The following is a 16,571-nucleotide window of genomic DNA, read 5'->3' on the forward strand; positions in this document are numbered from 1 at the left end:
AAATTGAAAATTAATTTAATGCTTGGCTAAAGCTTCATTACATATGTAATTATCAAACAATAGTCCTTAATTTCTAAAAAGTTCCTCTTTTGAAAATCACAGAATCAGAAAGCATAAACTTTAAAACAAGTTCTCCGGGTATTTACATCATGTATAAACATTATAGAAGACCATGGACATTCAACTGCCTGGCGTGGGGCGCACCAGCAAGGCGCATTCTTTATTGCATATGTACTCACGTGTATGGGGTTTTAAATGACAAGACACTAAATTCAAATGCGTGGACTTGGAAGCTGGTAAGGGAGTAAAATCACGAATGGGACAGAATAGCCCAAAACCATGCAGTTAGGTTACGGGTCTATTAGTTTAAAAAATTAAACTTATGTGTTTTCAAAACCCTACGTTGCATATGTTAAGAGTCGCACGAAGCCCACGTCCGACCGCAGCGCTGACTCCGGGAAGGGAGCTCACTGTCGCCCAGTGACTACGCCCACACTCAGCGCGCGAGTGCAGGCGGCGCGGCTACAGTGACAGCACTGCTGACCAGAGGTGAGGACACTTAGTCATTGCCAGCCCTTTGTTGCAACAGTGGAGTGATTTTCCTAAGACAAGTTGCTACTGAATAGTTTTCTGCTGTTAAAAGGCTTACTCTGTAGAAAAACACCACAAACTTCCAGTGTGAAAGTAACTCCATGGTGGTATAAATATATATATATGCATTAATTACACAATTTACACGGCAACATTGTTTACAGAGAACAATTAACTGAGAGGGCTAACTGGAATAACCATATAAAATACTCCTGTAAACAAAGTAGGGCAGGCAGTAAGGAAAACATTCATCAACTTCCTAGAAATAATCTGAATTCTTCATTCTGAAGAAATCGCATGTAAGGACACAGTATTGGATATTAATAATGTTCTTTGTATTAAAACAAGAATCACTATTTTACAGTTTAAGAAACTTTACATATATACAGAGTTTATACATGAGGAATGGTATTAAAGCCGGCGGGCTGTTCACTCTCAGGTCTATTTTCCTTCCATCAAAGACTTAACTTCTTTCACATTGTGCTCGCTTGCGACAGACACGGCGTGATCCAGAGCGTGGACACTTGCAAGGAGCTTCACTATTTGTTTTATGTTTTCCCTGAAAGAGAAAAAAGTGTAGCAGCATCTCATTAATTAGCACAAAAGCCCCAAAGGAAACATTAACTTTTTGACCATTTTTGAGGTTTTACAATCAATTTTTCCAAGCATACATTTTTAAAGAAAAGCAAAGAGATAAGCGAGCTACAGCATATTTAAAATACATATATTTATCCACATAAAACAAAACCATCTGAATTCTTCATTCTGAAGAAATCGCATGTAAGGACACAGTATTGGATATTAAAAATGTTCTTTGTATTAAAACAAGAATCACTATTTTACAGTTTAAGAAACTTTACATATATACAGAGTTTATACATGAGGAATGGTATTAAAGCCGGCGGGCTGTTCACTCTCAGGTTTATTTAAACCACGTTTAAATTACCCATTTTCAAAAACAAAAACATCCAAAAAGTTTATTCAGATTTTTTTAACTAGTACCCAGAAAAGAAAGCGATCTATTTCCCACCTACTCCAGGGCTGCCTCCCACTCCTTCCCAACCACAGTCCCAGTTCTTTGAGAATACAACTGGAGCCCAGATTATATTTCTGTGTGCTCACCACCCATCCATCAGGACCCAGCACAATTCCCTCTCCAGAATTCACAACTGAGGCACAGGCGGTTCCTTACACCCCGGCTAGAAGCCATTCTGCCTTCTCATGAAGCACTCCTCACATTTTAGCAAACGCAGAGCCGTAGAGGTTGCTAACACAGCTCATCAGGCCCCGCCCCCGAGCCCTGACTCAGCAGGTGGGTGGGCCTGAGACTGCATTTCTAACACAGCTCCCCGGAAACACTGGTGAGGCTGGTGCGGGATCCACTCTAAGATCAACTGTTTCTCAACATTTAGTCTGAACTACTTCTGAATGTTTCACACAATGCGACATGATTAGTTGTCTCTTCTCCACAAAACTGTAGTATCTTTTAGGAAGGATTAAAATCTGTAAAACTGCACCTACATGGAACCATTTTATGTGCACTGCACACAGCAGGTGCCGAAAGCTCTTTTCTGTCCAAAAGTAAACACGGTTTGTTACATTTAAGTCAAACAAAACAGTATTAAAAAAGTGGACAGAATTTACCTAAAAATGTAACACCTTAAGAAGAAATATTAGTGCCAACAAATAACCAACACCAAAGGTGAAATTAAAATATAAGGCAAAATTATCTGCCAAATAATTTTACCACGAAAATCTTTACTACCTACTTTGCTTTAAAAAAAAAAAAGAAAAGAAAAAAAAAAAGGTTACCATTGATTTTAGAGAGAGGGAGGAAGGGAGAAAGAGAGAAAAAATCAAAAGAGAGACACCAATCGCCAGCTTCTGCAGGCCTCCCACAGGGATGGAGCCGAAACCTGGGCAACAATCAACCAACTGAGCCACAGGGGCCAGGGCTACCTGCTTTGCATTGTATCATAAAGGAGCAAATTCCCTTTATTTACACGTGAAAGAAATGAGGAAGAAAACAGGTCGGTTATAGCTGCGATTAGTGGTGCGATCTAAAGGAAAATGGGATATGAGAAAGACTATATAGAATGAAACGTTTAAAAAGAAAATTCTCTCAAATTATACTACTACTTATTTTATGCTAGAGATTTATCCCAAAAGTACATGAACATCCAAAACAATGTCCACAAAAAGAATCACCCTTCCTTCCTTGCAACCTTTGATAAAAACTATGTGTAAGCTGCTCCCCAAAACTCCCAAGTGATGACCTTCAGTCTATGATACGGATACAGAAACCTCAACACAGACCACAAGTGTCTGGGAGATCACCTGAAACATACTCTGGGCCTCACTATCTTTTCCAGGGTTTTATCTGTACAGTGAATCCCCAAAGACCAGGGCCCATTTATCTACAGCTTGAGTCTCCCCAACTCTTCAGAGGAGGGGGCAGAAAGCAATGACTCATTCATTCCCCTTAGGCCTGGTCTTCACCAGAAGCCTTTCTTAATGCCTTCATAAAATATCCTATTGAAAAAGATTAGGCAAAACCACAAAAATAGAAAATAATGTGTATTTTTGGTACATTTACCAAGACTAAGTCAATATATAGTTTAAACTATAAGCACGTCTCTACTTAAATATTTGCATAATACCAAGTGTAACAAATAAGTATAGACAAGACCACCATATTTCATTAAACAGTCACAAATGATTACCTTGCATTTCTTTTCTCCACATCAGAGCATCCGATGCTGTTTCTGTAAATTGTATCTGCTAAGTGTACAAGGTATCGACAGAAGTTTTCTAACTGAGAAATGGTTCTTTCTCCTTTCAGATTCATGAACCACTGCTTGGGGAAACAATTGATTACCTAAGGAGAAGACGCAAAATGAAATAGTTGACCCAGAATAAACAGAGGTGTCTAACAGCTGAGCATAGATCCTGGTGTACTGCATTTAACTAGAAGGCTTTCTACTGGGCTTTATGTAACTACTCTGAGGGGATGTTCTGTCAACCTGTACTATGTAATTTTCCTTAATATACCTGAATTTTTACTTCACCACATAGATCAGACACTCAAAGCAAAAAACAAATAACTTGTCCAGTATTCAAATATATTAGAGACATAACACTAATAACCAAATGCTTCCCTCTCCAGTCTTCCAGGAAGCCCTAAATGAACTGAGTTCTTCTTTATTAGCAGCTTTTGACTTAAAAGCATGTGCAGTGAAAATATCAAATGAGGCCCCTCCCCCCTGCCAAGCAATTCCACTGGGAGGCAGCCACATTGGCAGTGGAGCTGTGCTGGCCTAGAGCAGGGTGAAGAGGGCTTCACACCAGAGGGGCAGCCTCGGGCAAGAGCCTAAGCAGGGTGAGAAGGGCATGGTGGCTGCACAAACCCAAGCAAGGGAGGCTGAGTCCTACATGGAGAGGGCAGCCCACCCCAGGGGTCAGTCTGTGTGCAGAGAAGGAGCCCCCAGCCCCACCAGAGAACCCATGGATGCTTGGAAAAATGACTGAGTCCAGGGCTGGGGCTGAGCAAGTACCAGATGGGCGTGAACATCATGTGCCAGAAAGCAAGAAAGTGCTCCTCAAAATGAGGACAAGTCACAAGGTCACAGAAGTCCACTTGAAGGGACTGACACTGATGAAATCTGGGATAATTTTGGCCAAAGACGCAGAGTCTGAATCGAATGAGATGATCTAACAAACCCAAATTGAGGGACATTCTACAAAATAACTGGTCTATCATCTTAAAAAATGTAAAGGTTATGAGGTCAAGAAAAGACTGGACAACTCCTCCAGATCTGAGGGGACTGAAGAGACATGACCATCACATGCAAGAGAGGACCTGGGACTCCTGCCAATCACGAATACTGCTGATAACTGACCACACTTGTAGAAGGTTCTGAGGACCAGGTTACAGTAACAAACACCTTCCTGGTGCTGATGGGTAAGTGTAGTCTTGGAGCACAACCATGTTTACAGGAAACAGACACAGAAGTATCTGCGGGCCAGAGGGCGTCATGTCAGAGAGACTCTGACGCTGGCTGTTGGGGGAAAACTGCTACACTGGCAAATCTGCTTTAATTTTGTGATTGTCTCAAAAAACATTTTTTAAACGGTCAAATTAGGGAATTCATGTATAAAGTAGAAAACAAAACAATATTTAATAGTTCACTTCTTAAACAAGAAAATAAACTATTTCTTTAGTAACATTCAAAACAGCATTCATTCCACTGTTAAAAAATTACCCTGAAATTAACTTCTATTAATAGCGACAAAAATACTGACATAGACAGATAGAGATATGCATATACAACGATGCAGATTTTTATGTAAAAAATGCTGTGGGGTTTGGAACAACCGTACACTAAGTCTAATAATCAAAGGGGTTTTCGTAAAATCTCAAATTTCTCTTCAAACAAAGAAAACAACTCATTTCCATGAAAACTGCTAAGATGTGTTATTTAACTCACATTTTGGGCTTTCTTGATGCTGTCATCTCCATATTCCGAATTCTGAAAAGCCATGAGAATGTATCTATTTAATAAACCATCTATTGACAACTCCTGAAGAGTTTTATTCGAGAAAATGCCATACCATTGGAGGAAATTCCCTAAGAGCTAGAAAAAAGAAAAAAATAGTGAGAAGCAATATCAAGCAATTAAATTAGGCACAAAATAAATTAGTTACATAGTAAAATAAAACACCTTATAAAATACAGAGAACCTTGTCTTGCAAAAGTACTAATAAGCTTTTTTTTTTTTTTTAAATCTTCCCTGGAGGATATTTCCATTGCTTTTCAGAAAAGGGGGGGGGGAGACATCAATTGGTTGCCTCTTGCTCATGCCTCAACTGGGGCGGAGCCTACAACTGAGATATGTGCCATTCACCAGAATTGAACCCAGGACCCTTCAGTCTGGGGGCCAACGCTCTAATTACTGAACCAAACTGGCCAGGGCTTAACAAGCACTTTTAAAGGGCCCAAATATTTTACAGAATGACCAAGCATTTGAATTTCAAATTTTAATTAATTTAAATTTAATTAGTTAACAAATTTAAATAGCCACGTGTAGCTTGTGGCCACTGTATTAGATAGCACAGATACAGAACACTGTCCCTCATCACAGAAAGGACTATTCGGCAAGTGCTAATCTTCAGATAAATGTCCTCCATTCACAATCAGGCTTAAGCCAGTCCTGTGACCTCCCTAGAAGACATCGACTCTGACTCCAACATGATGTTTACCACATCTCAGGAACCTGGACTGAGATTCATCACTCTGACATCTCAAGCTACTCCAGCTCAGAACATAGGAAATGGGCACCATTAAGTAGGGGCTTCCACCATCCCACCATTAAAATTTCTGTTTCCCAGTATTTCGCAACTCAGTGAATAGTAACACTATCCAACTAACTGATCAGGCCAGAAGCCTGGCTGTCATTCTCGAGCTCTCCCTTGAAAGGGGTTTGACCCCACCTCCACCCATTCCGCGCATTTCTCAGTTCCCTCTGTCATTTCTTCCTGGACTCTGCAATTACTCAAGTGACTAAGAGCTCTGGAAGGGTCTCTCAAGCAGGGCCCATTGGAGAGCTAAGCCTGCAGAAAACGATTTGGGTGATTAGCTCTCCCAAGGACAGTGCACAGCTATGAATGTTCTAGGTGAGAACAGAGAATTCATCCTATTTCCTGGAGACCTTGGGGCATTAGGGATTAATTCTTTCACAAAACCTGCGCTGAGAAAAACTGCTCAAGAGTCGGCTGCCCAAGTTAGAGTCCCACCTCGACCTCTCACCACTGAAATGACCCTGGGCCTCACTGTCCCATCAGTAGTGAGAGGAACAGCTCATGGGGCCACTAGGAGAAGTCCACAGGATAACCTATATGGAGTGTGCCACAATGCTTGGCTCACGGTTAAATATACAATAAAAACTAATTTCAACCTTCATTACTAATATCCTTACCTACTTCAATCCACTATCTCCAAAGATTTGCTCCCGTAACTTCCTGCTATAAAAACCTTTCTGTGACCCCCCCCCACATCAATTACTTTCCTCAAGGGTACAAAAACAACACAATAAAGAATAGCTTTTTCAGAACAGTGCAGGAAAAACCAACTTCAAACCAGGCCTCACATCCTATATGAGAAGTAATATTTAGATGTAAAGCCTAAAACTATGGAACCCTAAAAGGATAAGAGAAAAGCTTGGTGTCCCGTGTTAGGCAAAGATTTCTTAGAACACTGAAAGCACAAACCATCACAGGAAAAAGCGATAAACTGGAATTCATCAAAATTAAGCATTTCTGCGCTTTTACGACTGTTAAGAGAATGAAGACAAGCCGAAGACTGCAGAAAAAGGAAAACCCTTTGCAAATCAGGTATCTGATAAAGGATTTATACCCCAGATATAGAACTCAAAGCTCAATAATAAGAAAACCCAATTTAAAAAAATGGGCAACAGATTTGAACAGATACTTCACCGAACTACACACACAGGTGGCAAATGAGCACTTGAAAACATGCTCAGCACCATCAGTCATTAGGGAGCTGGCTGCAAATTACAACCGTACGAGATACACTACACACCTAACAGACGACTTCAACAGCAAACAAAACCCCTGGCAGCAACAAGTGTGCTGTGCGCTGAGGAGTACAGAGAACCGAGCAGCCAGAACACTGGTGCACAGCCGGACTGGAACCCAGCTTTGCCTAGATGTTTGCCCAAGTAACATGACAACTCACACCCAGGAAAACCTGTGAGCAAACACTGAGGACCAACTTTATTCACAACTACCACAAACTGGAAACAATCCAAATATCCCTCAATTGAGGAATGGATTTAAAAAACAACGAAGAAACTGTGGTATATCTATAAATAGAATACTATTTAGCAATAAAATTCAATGAATTACTGACAATACACAACACTGAAAAATCTCAAATGCATCATATTAAGTGAATGGAGCCAGACTCAAAAGGCTACCGGCTATGGAATTCCATTCATGAGTCTACGTAATTTCCATTCTTGCAAAGAAAACCAGAGGACCCATAAAAAGGGGTGTCCAGGGTGCAGGGTGGGCTTGACTACAAAGGGGTGTATATAACCCAATGGAAGTGTTATGCGTATCTTCATTCATCAAAACTGACAGGACATACACTAAAAAGTGTTACGTATGTAGACCAAAGTTCCCCAAATGACCGAGTGGCTCCTGCCTCATTCTCTGTAAACCTGCCTTTCCTCGGTTCTTCTAGTGAGCCCTCCCCCCACCTCAGGACCAACTCTACTGAATCCTCTGGTCTAATGACCTAAATATCACCTCCTCAGGCTGAAAGAGGAATTCCAGTGACTCCCTAGCCTGGGCCTCTGTGCCCATCACAGGCTCCACACCACCTCAACTTTCTGCCACACCTGAGACCACTCTCTCCCATAAGTCAGCTCTGCGGACTCAGGCTCCACTTCTCCTCACCCAGCTTTGTTCCCCACACTCAGAAGAGGACCCGCTCCTCTAGTTTCTGAATAAACTGTGGGTTAGCAAGGCATTTTGCTGACAAGCCTGGGCCTTACTTCATTTTATCCTATGGAAACATCAAACCTGAATGAACTTCTGGAACGAAATTATTTTGCAAAATGGACATTTTGTATATACACATAGATCTAAGCCTATAGAATTAATCAATAAAAATACTTTTCAAAATATAGCCAAGAAGCCCGGCAGGGCGTGGCTCAGTGGTTGAGCATAGACCTAGGATCCAGGAGATCGGGGTTCGATTCCCGGTCAGGGCACATGCCCTGGTTGCGGGCTGCAGCTGATCAGACTCTCTCATCACTGATGTTCCTATCTCTCTCTCCCTCTCCTTTCCTCTCTCTGAAATCAATAGATATGTTTAAATACAAATATAAGTATAAACATATATTCAAGCAAATCTGAAGTCTTCCAGATACTCTATAGATACATACCTTAACTGAAGACCAAAACTGTCGTTGAAAAAACAAGTAAGGTCCAGAGTTCTTGTTTTCTAAGACACTGAAAGAGAAACACACCACGTTCATGCTTTATATATACACAGTACCACATGGTTCCTAGGAGAGAGTATTCCTACAACTAAAATGGGTAAGCAAAAGAATTAAGTAATATTTTAAAATTTTCAAACTATATTCCAGAAGATAAGTTTAAAAAGTAGTAGGAATTTATTCTGAGACACTGAGGGAGAACAGAGGGCTTCATCTGCTTTATTCTGCTGAAGGGAGCCTGTCCCCACCGAGCTAGTCTCCTCCTCTACAGAGGCCAAGTATGTATTTCAAGCTACCATTCATTTTTCCAGAATTTAAGAAGCCTTCTCTGGAAGATAATGGAAACTATTCCATGGTAAACGTTCTTAGGAGTAACTTACTTTTTGGGGTATAAGGGCATGAATACATCATCATCTAAAGTTCTTCTCATTCTCAATAAAAGGGCTTTCAGGTATACCTAAAGAGGTAAAAATAGATCCCACACTGTGATAATGGTTGTGATAACACTAAAAAGTTAAGAAACTAAAGTAAGCAGCATTCCAAATCACAGAACTAAGTATTCAATTTTGGGTGGACTCTCTACTCAAAGTTTGCACTTTCCTCACTGAAAGCCCTGACGACTCCAGGACCTGCCATTCTATTAGCTCACCCGCAATAATTACAAAGCAGTAAAGCCGTTTAGAAACTTTTCAACCCCTCAATCTATGCAAAGATTTAAGATCAAACACAAAACCTGGTTCTGCTCAAAATGCATCACTGGAAATAGACCAAGGGTAAGAGCACCTTCTGTCTACAGCTCCTAAGAATATCCCACGAGGGGCAGCAGCAATGTGAAGTTTGGAAGCTAGTTATAAAACAATACCTAGTCGTTTTACATGCTATTTAAATGTTTTAGCACTTAAATAATCAATTACTACCCATTCTAGTAGTTTTACATTTTCCTTTTTCCTAAAAATAGTTCTTACAGGAATGTTTGATCAGTCCGACTAGGAATTAGGTGGGGTGGTAAAAAGGGTGAGAACAGTAAAACTAAGAGGCTGTGTAGGTTCGTTATGGCGTCCTACCAAGGTAGGTACCCTAGACCCGAAAACTACCACCTCACATCCCGTGTGTTCCAGGCGTTATGAAGGCTCACAGCCCACGTGGGAGAGTCGACTTTCTAGCTGACTTGGAACATTACCTCTCATTCTCTCAGCTCCTGCTCACTTCCAAAATGACAGGGAGAAAACACAAAAACCTTTCCAAGACAATAGTTAAGTTACCTGCGTGTTTTTGTTTTCTGCATTCGCTACTGAAGGGTACCCGTTTACTAATTTTAACGTAATTCCGACCATCCTTGAAGTCTGGGTTGTGGAAAAGGGGTCCCACATGTTTTCGGCGATGACTATTAAGAGAAGGGAGAGCATGAGCACAGGGGTGAACCACAGTTGACCCACCCGATGCCAGCAGTCCTCACTTATAAGTCCCTCTCTCTTTTTTTTTTTTCTTTTAATATATCTTTTTATTGATTTCAGAGAGAGGGAGAGGGAGAGAGAGAGAGAGAGACAGAAACATCAATGATGATTGAGTCATTGATCAGCTGCAGCCCGCAACCTGGGCATATGCCCTGACCGGGAATCGAACCCCGATCGCCTGGATCCTAGGTCGACGCTCAACTGCTAAGCCACGACCGGCCGGGCTATAAGTCCCTCTGTAAAGCATAAGCCTTTGTCCAATTAATTGGGAATGCTGAGGATTAGCAAAGTGGAGGGGGCAGATTCCTCTAGTTTCTGCTAATCAGTAAAAATAAACACAGGGGAAAGAAGTCAATATCCTAAGAAATCCTATCCCGGCACCAAGAATTTCTAACTAAAGCTAAAAACCTATTTTTAATACTTTAAATCAGTTCCTGTATCAGTGATTTCTAATCTCTTGTGAGACACTGTTGAAAGTAATGAAGTTGCTCTCCAGAACAATACATATGTCCCCAAATCTATGCTTTGCTTCAGGTAGTCTTAAAGGGTCTTCAAATTCAACAGCAGATCAATGACTGCTCCTAACTCCAGACCCACCCAAAAGTGGTCTTCACGTACCAGGTAAAGAGACATGTATATACCCATTAGCTGTCCCTGGGCCAGTGGTATCATTATCATTTATAATGAAATGTAGTATATAATGTAATCTCTATGAAGAAACATCCTGAGATTAAAATCCCTAAAGCCCGGCCATCGTGGCTCAGTGGTTGAGCGTCCAACCATGAACCAGGAGCTCATGGTTCCATTCCAGGTTCGACTGTGCACATGTCTGGGTTTCGGGCTCCCTCCCCAGCAGGGGGCCTACAGGAGGCAGAGCAATGACTCTCATCATTGATGTCTCTCCCTCTCACCCTTCCTCTCTGAAATCAATAAAGACACATTTTTTTTAAAAAGACCCCAGCAAACAGATGTGAAAACCCCAGCCGATGCGTCTGAAAGCTGGATTCCGAAGCCCTACCTGTGAGCTTAGGGAGGATCACCTTCTCCACAATGGTGGGCAGCAGTGCGACATCCACGTCCTCCCTCTCCTGCTCCCGCTCCTCACAGCCGTAGAACAGCAGAGATTCAAACCACAGCATAGTCTCAAAGTCCCGACATTTGGCCTACAGGAGATTAAAACAGTTACCCAAACACGTTTAACACGGCGGCTGCTGCTGTCACTAGCAGACATAAGAGTAGTAAGACCTGGATTTAACCTTTAGTCATGAACAAATCAAAACTGGACAAAATATCGGAAACCTGTTTTCAGACAACGCAGCACAGGCAGTGCAGGACTGGACCCCTGAAAGAAGGGCATCGGGTGGAGTGAGCTGCCCATCAGAAGGGCGGGGGGGGGGACTGCAAGCTGAGCAAAGGCATCCTGAACTCAGGGAATAGAAACAGGGTTCAGGGAGACTGAGACTCTGGGAGCTGTGGGGCAGAGGAGGGAGCTACTTTTGGAGAACTCCAGAATGCACAGAGTCCTCAAGAGCATGTACTAAGACACATAGGCACATAGAATGCACACAGCCTCCTGAGCCTATGCTGTGTACTAACACACCCACGCAAAGGGGGAAAGTCCACAAGGTCTGGCAAAGAGCAAAGGGTTCACTGAGTGGTTCTAGAGCTCACATTTTCCCCCATCACCTCCACAGCTTCAGCCTCAACCCTCTTTTCACTACAGTTTACACATTCAGCCCAGCCAATCCCATTCATGCCCATGGCTCCATCCATATGTTGGTAATTTCCGAAACCATATCTTAAACGTGACCACTAGACGTACACAGTAAACTCGTCTCCTCTCTTAGATATGAGGCCAACAGGCCCTACTGATTCCACCTCCTAGATTTATCAATTTGTGCCACCTCCCAATTTCCATGACCACTGACCCATTAGTTCAGGTGTCACTATATATAATTTAGGTGACTAAGGCATTGCACATAAATTGAAAAGCAACAGATAGCTCTCATGAGGAGGGGTAGAGCATAAGAAGGTCCTCAAATGAAGGCAGCTGCAATCGGGACCAGCTATAGCCTCCACGCTACCTGCCTTGAAAAATATTTAGCTTAAGCTGACATCTCTAGCTCTGGGTTGGAATTACCCAGGCACACGCTACAGGCTTTCTAAGGTGACAGAAGGCACCCACCTCAAGAGGAGTCCAGGTGAGCAGCTGCAGCCGTATGAGGGGGTTGAACAACTTGGGCAAGCACAGGCCAATGTAAGCGTCCTTATAGGACGCGTGGTATCTTGAGCGCCATGCTTCAAACTGGGACTTAATACAGTCGATCGAACAGAAACTCTCTAGGACATCTTCGAAAACCCTGCTGGACTCTTTGGAAATGCGATCTAAAAACAATAAAACCCCACCAAGAACCGTGATTTAGGATGTGCTGGAATAAACACAGTTCAATGTTGTCAGCCTTTTCTTTACAGCCTGCGTAGCAATAAAAAAGGCTCATTACTGAGGTAATAGTTGTTAATTACAGTTTAAAAGATAGGATAAACATGGCAGTTTAGGTTTCAATCCAAAGTGCAGGTGCTGTTTCCTTTGCATGGTTCCAGTATGTACCACTTTCTGTTACCCAATTTAGTTAAATAACGCCTGCCCCTCAACAATTCAGTTCAAACTTCAGTAACCACGGTACACTAGCAATTACATAAAGTACCAACTTTGCTGCTAGCTCTTCGGTCCACAAATCACTATGTCAGTAACATGTGCATCAGGACCAGTGGCCAATAGTATCACTTCTTTCTCAGTCAGCTGGTGACTGCAATGACTGACAGAGACAAGTCAGTGATAGAAGCCAGGATCTTTAGGTAAGAGGCCAACTGATGCCCGATGACTTGGGAAAGGGAGATCTTTATAATGGAGACACCTGGTTGTGACAAACAGGTCAATCTTAACATCACTAATAGTGGAACAACATAACATTTGTAATCTGTTATTATGTAGTAATAAATAGCATCTTGTATGAAGTATTCTTGTCAATAATAATCTCAATCTAATCAAGAGTTCAGACCCAAATTCCAGTTTATAAGAAATACAGTGGACAGGAGAACGAGCTAATACCACAAGGAAACAAGCAAATCTAGAAGGTAGGATGCTTTGCAAGACAAGTGACCTGGTCTCTTCAAAAGTGAATGTGTTCAACAAACAGGTGGATTAACCGGGGAGTGGGGGGGTGGGGATGTGTAAGGTCCTCCTGGACAGTCATTAATTCTAGATAAAAAGCCCTAACAACCAAATTCAGGGCAGGAGCTGTGTGAATCCTGGTTTGGAAAACAGAATAACCCACCAAAAAGGCATAAAGTTTTGTGGGGGCTGCTACTGAGGAAAACTGAACAGACAGGATATTAAGAAGTTTTAATTTTCTAGGTGTGACAATGGTACTGTGATCAGGTAGAAAAGTATCCTTGTTTTTGGGAGACACACGCTCAGGTTTTTAGAGGGATGTCTGGAAGTCATTTTCAAATGGGCCACAAAACACACTCATCCCCGCAGATGAACAGCAAACTTGGAGAGGCAACAGAAACTGTGAGTCTGGCTGGCAAGTACACGGGTAATCGTGTCATTCTTTCAAATTTTCTGCATGTTTAGAAATGTTCACTATAGAAAAGTGGAAGAAAAATAAGCTTCTCCAACTGAGTTCCCAAATGTTTGCAGCCAATATAGTTAAATCATCACAGCCAGTGGCAAGAAAGGAGGACTCCTTGGGGGCCCTTCTGGAAAAGCCTGGCATGTGACAGACTAACTGCTCCTCGTGGAGAAATTACTCAGGGCTCCAAAATCAGGCATTTCCTCCGGGGCTGCGTGTGTGCCACCGAGCTCTACCTCTCCAGACCACACACTGCCCTTGGGACCTGACAGTTTCTGATCACTTAAGATTGTAGCTCTGCAGAGCAGCACCATTTATCACACAAGGACTCAGTAAGCCCCATGACAAGACTCATACTATTTCTGAGAACTCATCATGACTTTCAGTAGTGAAAACAGTGCAAGTTTCTACAATTAGGAAGAAAGTGCTGGTTCTAATACAGGCCACAAACCTTCACAGGGTCCCTTCACAGTAAAGCCACACCCAGCAGAAACCAAACACAAGGAATCTCATTTCCAAGAAAGTGTCTGACCTTTCTCCAGATTGAAATTTGTGATATCTGTAGACGTTTCTTCGTCGTCACTGGAAAGGCCTTCAAGGTGATCTGCCATCTTGCCGGTTTGCTCTCTGGCTTGTCGTCGACGTGTCCTAAATAACAAACACTGAGTTCCCAACCAGATCAATGAGATGCCTCCCGCACTAGCCAACCGTGGCAAGCACTTCCAAAATTACCTCCTGGCCTCCCGCTCCGCAATCCGCCTCTTTGCATGCTCCTGATACAGGGCCCGATCCCGTCCAAAGGAATCGAGATTAGGTGCCATCAGAGCCTTATCTGTAAAACAACAATGGTTCCAGTTAAAAAACCTCCTTCGACCATCCTGAGGAAAGAGTTTGCACAGAATCAGCCACAATGACAGACTGTTGCTAATCTCGACATCAACAGCAGAGTCTGCCATAACCCGAAACCCAGACCGCCTTCTAGTCTAGAGCAAATCTCGTCTCTGTGTTCCCAGGAAAGGAGTAGAGAAGTAAGTTCACAACCCTACAGAGATTCAACTGGATCTAATCCCTGTTTTTATGTGTAAGTAACAGAGCTGATGCTATCGTGATGATCAAACAAATTAAAAGCCCACATTACCTGTGGAAAGTAAGAGGTTACGTCTTAAAGAACTTAAGCATCTCATGTTGAATGACATGAAACAACAGGAAAGAAACAAGGACAGGAGGAGGAAACAGCTTTGTTGGAGTTTGATAACTATTCTTACTCTAATTTTGGTTGTAGAAATTGTTTTTAGAACAAGGGCAGAAACAACGTGGACTGAAAACTGTCTGAACAGGACCAACTTGTGCTCCCTCAATCACCACCCTTCTAAAGCAGTTCCCTTATTTCTTTTTTTTCCTATTTTCCACCTCCCTTTCTTAACTTCCTGGAGTAATTTTTTAGCTTTACTTTCCAACCTGCCTATTTAAGTTTACAGTTCAGTTAGCACACTTTCAGTTTCCTAGAGGTGGTTCCTGTCCTCAGAACACTCCTTTCCTCCCTCTACTTGTCTTACGTATGGACCTTCTGTTCCTCCGAGGTCAGTTATGTCTGACCTGCCATCTGCACTGACTGTTTCCTCTGTCCCTCGGGCTCCACTGCCTGGGCTGTTCTCTCTGATGACTGTTAGCCACCTCACATAAAGAAGACTGGACATCAGTGGACACAGGTGGGAACTGTCTGACGGAGCCATCTCCATCAGATCGCTGGGTAGAAATTCAACTCTTGCTGGGGGCCCAAGGTTGTTAGTGTCTCAGGCTCTTCTCTCCGAACCCATTCTGTCTCCAGAGAAGCCCTCTGATCTCTTGCCCTGGGTAGGACGAGTGGGGAACGTCTGTCTGCAATCCTCCCCTCATTTCTACATTTCAGCTCCACACTAAGATGATACTCTGAAACATAGTAGGTCCCACTAACATCGTCCACTGGTTCTGTGACCAGTTTTACCAGAGGCTAACTGACATTAGCAAGAGTTCAATTCTTACGGCATCGCACAAGCAAAGTAAACAACCCAAGGGTTAGAGGGAGAAATCACATGCTACATGAAAGGCTTTCACATATTTTCCTCCCAGATGTGTCACCAATAGTAGCAACAGGAAAAATAAAATATTAGCTCTCTACTCTGCCCTGCCTCACTATCTTGGAGCCTAGTATTTTTAAAGCTGACTTTCTTACTGAGCTCTTCATTCATATTTCAGAATGCCTCAGATACAAGGAAGGATGCTCCAGCACTCACAAATTACAAAGATGAGCACAGTACAAGCTGCCCCAGCTTCATGTCAAATGTGAGTTCCCTGCTTGCCACAGATGAGTTAGCTACAAGTCCCAAACCACAGAACAATGCCTGCCTCTTTAAGAGGTATCCTTCACCAAAGAAGTACTTTAAGAACCACATGTAGTCATTGTGATAAGTGTTTAAAAGGCCAGAGAGATGAACTCCAGGCTTGTTTCTTTATAAAAAAATCAGAAATGGAATTGGTACTTCAGTGCCCCATGTAATTTTCCTCAAATCTTTGGCAATTAATATTTCCTCTAGGGCAGTATTTTTCACTCTCTCATTACCTTTCAATTTATTTCCAACTCTCAATCTAGTTAACATACATCATCATTCAACCCTACCTCTAATTCCATGTAAGTAAACAGCTCCAAGTTATAAAGAACAGATTATAGGTAGGAAAGGGCATTGATGAAATGCACAGCTCACACAAACCGTTACTATTAAAAGGAAATTACTTCCCTTTATAGGTGCAATGGTTACCTGTAATCTGCCCCAAAATTCTGGTTCTGTCTGGATCACAAGTGATCTTGGAGGGATGCATTCGCCGTTTAG

General features: G+C 42.4%; 1 protein-coding gene across 1 annotated transcript in view; it reads right to left on the minus strand.

The window, feature by feature from the left end:
* Positions 1 to 16,571, minus strand: part of PAXBP1 (PAX3 and PAX7 binding protein 1) — a 31,575-nt gene continuing 15,004 nt past the window's right edge. The window contains exons 9-18 of the mRNA XM_081139400.1: positions 14,437 to 14,536; positions 14,237 to 14,352; positions 12,255 to 12,454; positions 11,088 to 11,232; positions 9,878 to 9,999; positions 8,996 to 9,072; positions 8,562 to 8,628; positions 5,079 to 5,225; positions 3,315 to 3,469; positions 1 to 1,150 (exon numbers count right to left, since the gene is read on the minus strand). Coding sequence (XP_080995526.1) covers positions 1,033 to 1,150; positions 3,315 to 3,469; positions 5,079 to 5,225; positions 8,562 to 8,628; positions 8,996 to 9,072; positions 9,878 to 9,999; positions 11,088 to 11,232; positions 12,255 to 12,454; positions 14,237 to 14,352; positions 14,437 to 14,536 — 1,247 coding nt within the window. The 3' untranslated portion in view covers positions 1 to 1,032. The remainder of the gene's footprint in view (positions 1,151 to 3,314; positions 3,470 to 5,078; positions 5,226 to 8,561; positions 8,629 to 8,995; positions 9,073 to 9,877; positions 10,000 to 11,087; positions 11,233 to 12,254; positions 12,455 to 14,236; positions 14,353 to 14,436; positions 14,537 to 16,571) is intronic.

The sequence above is a fragment of the Miniopterus schreibersii genome, assembly GCF_964146895.1.
Source record: "Miniopterus schreibersii genome assembly, chromosome: 5".
Lineage (NCBI taxonomy): Eukaryota > Metazoa > Chordata > Mammalia > Chiroptera > Miniopteridae > Miniopterus > Miniopterus schreibersii.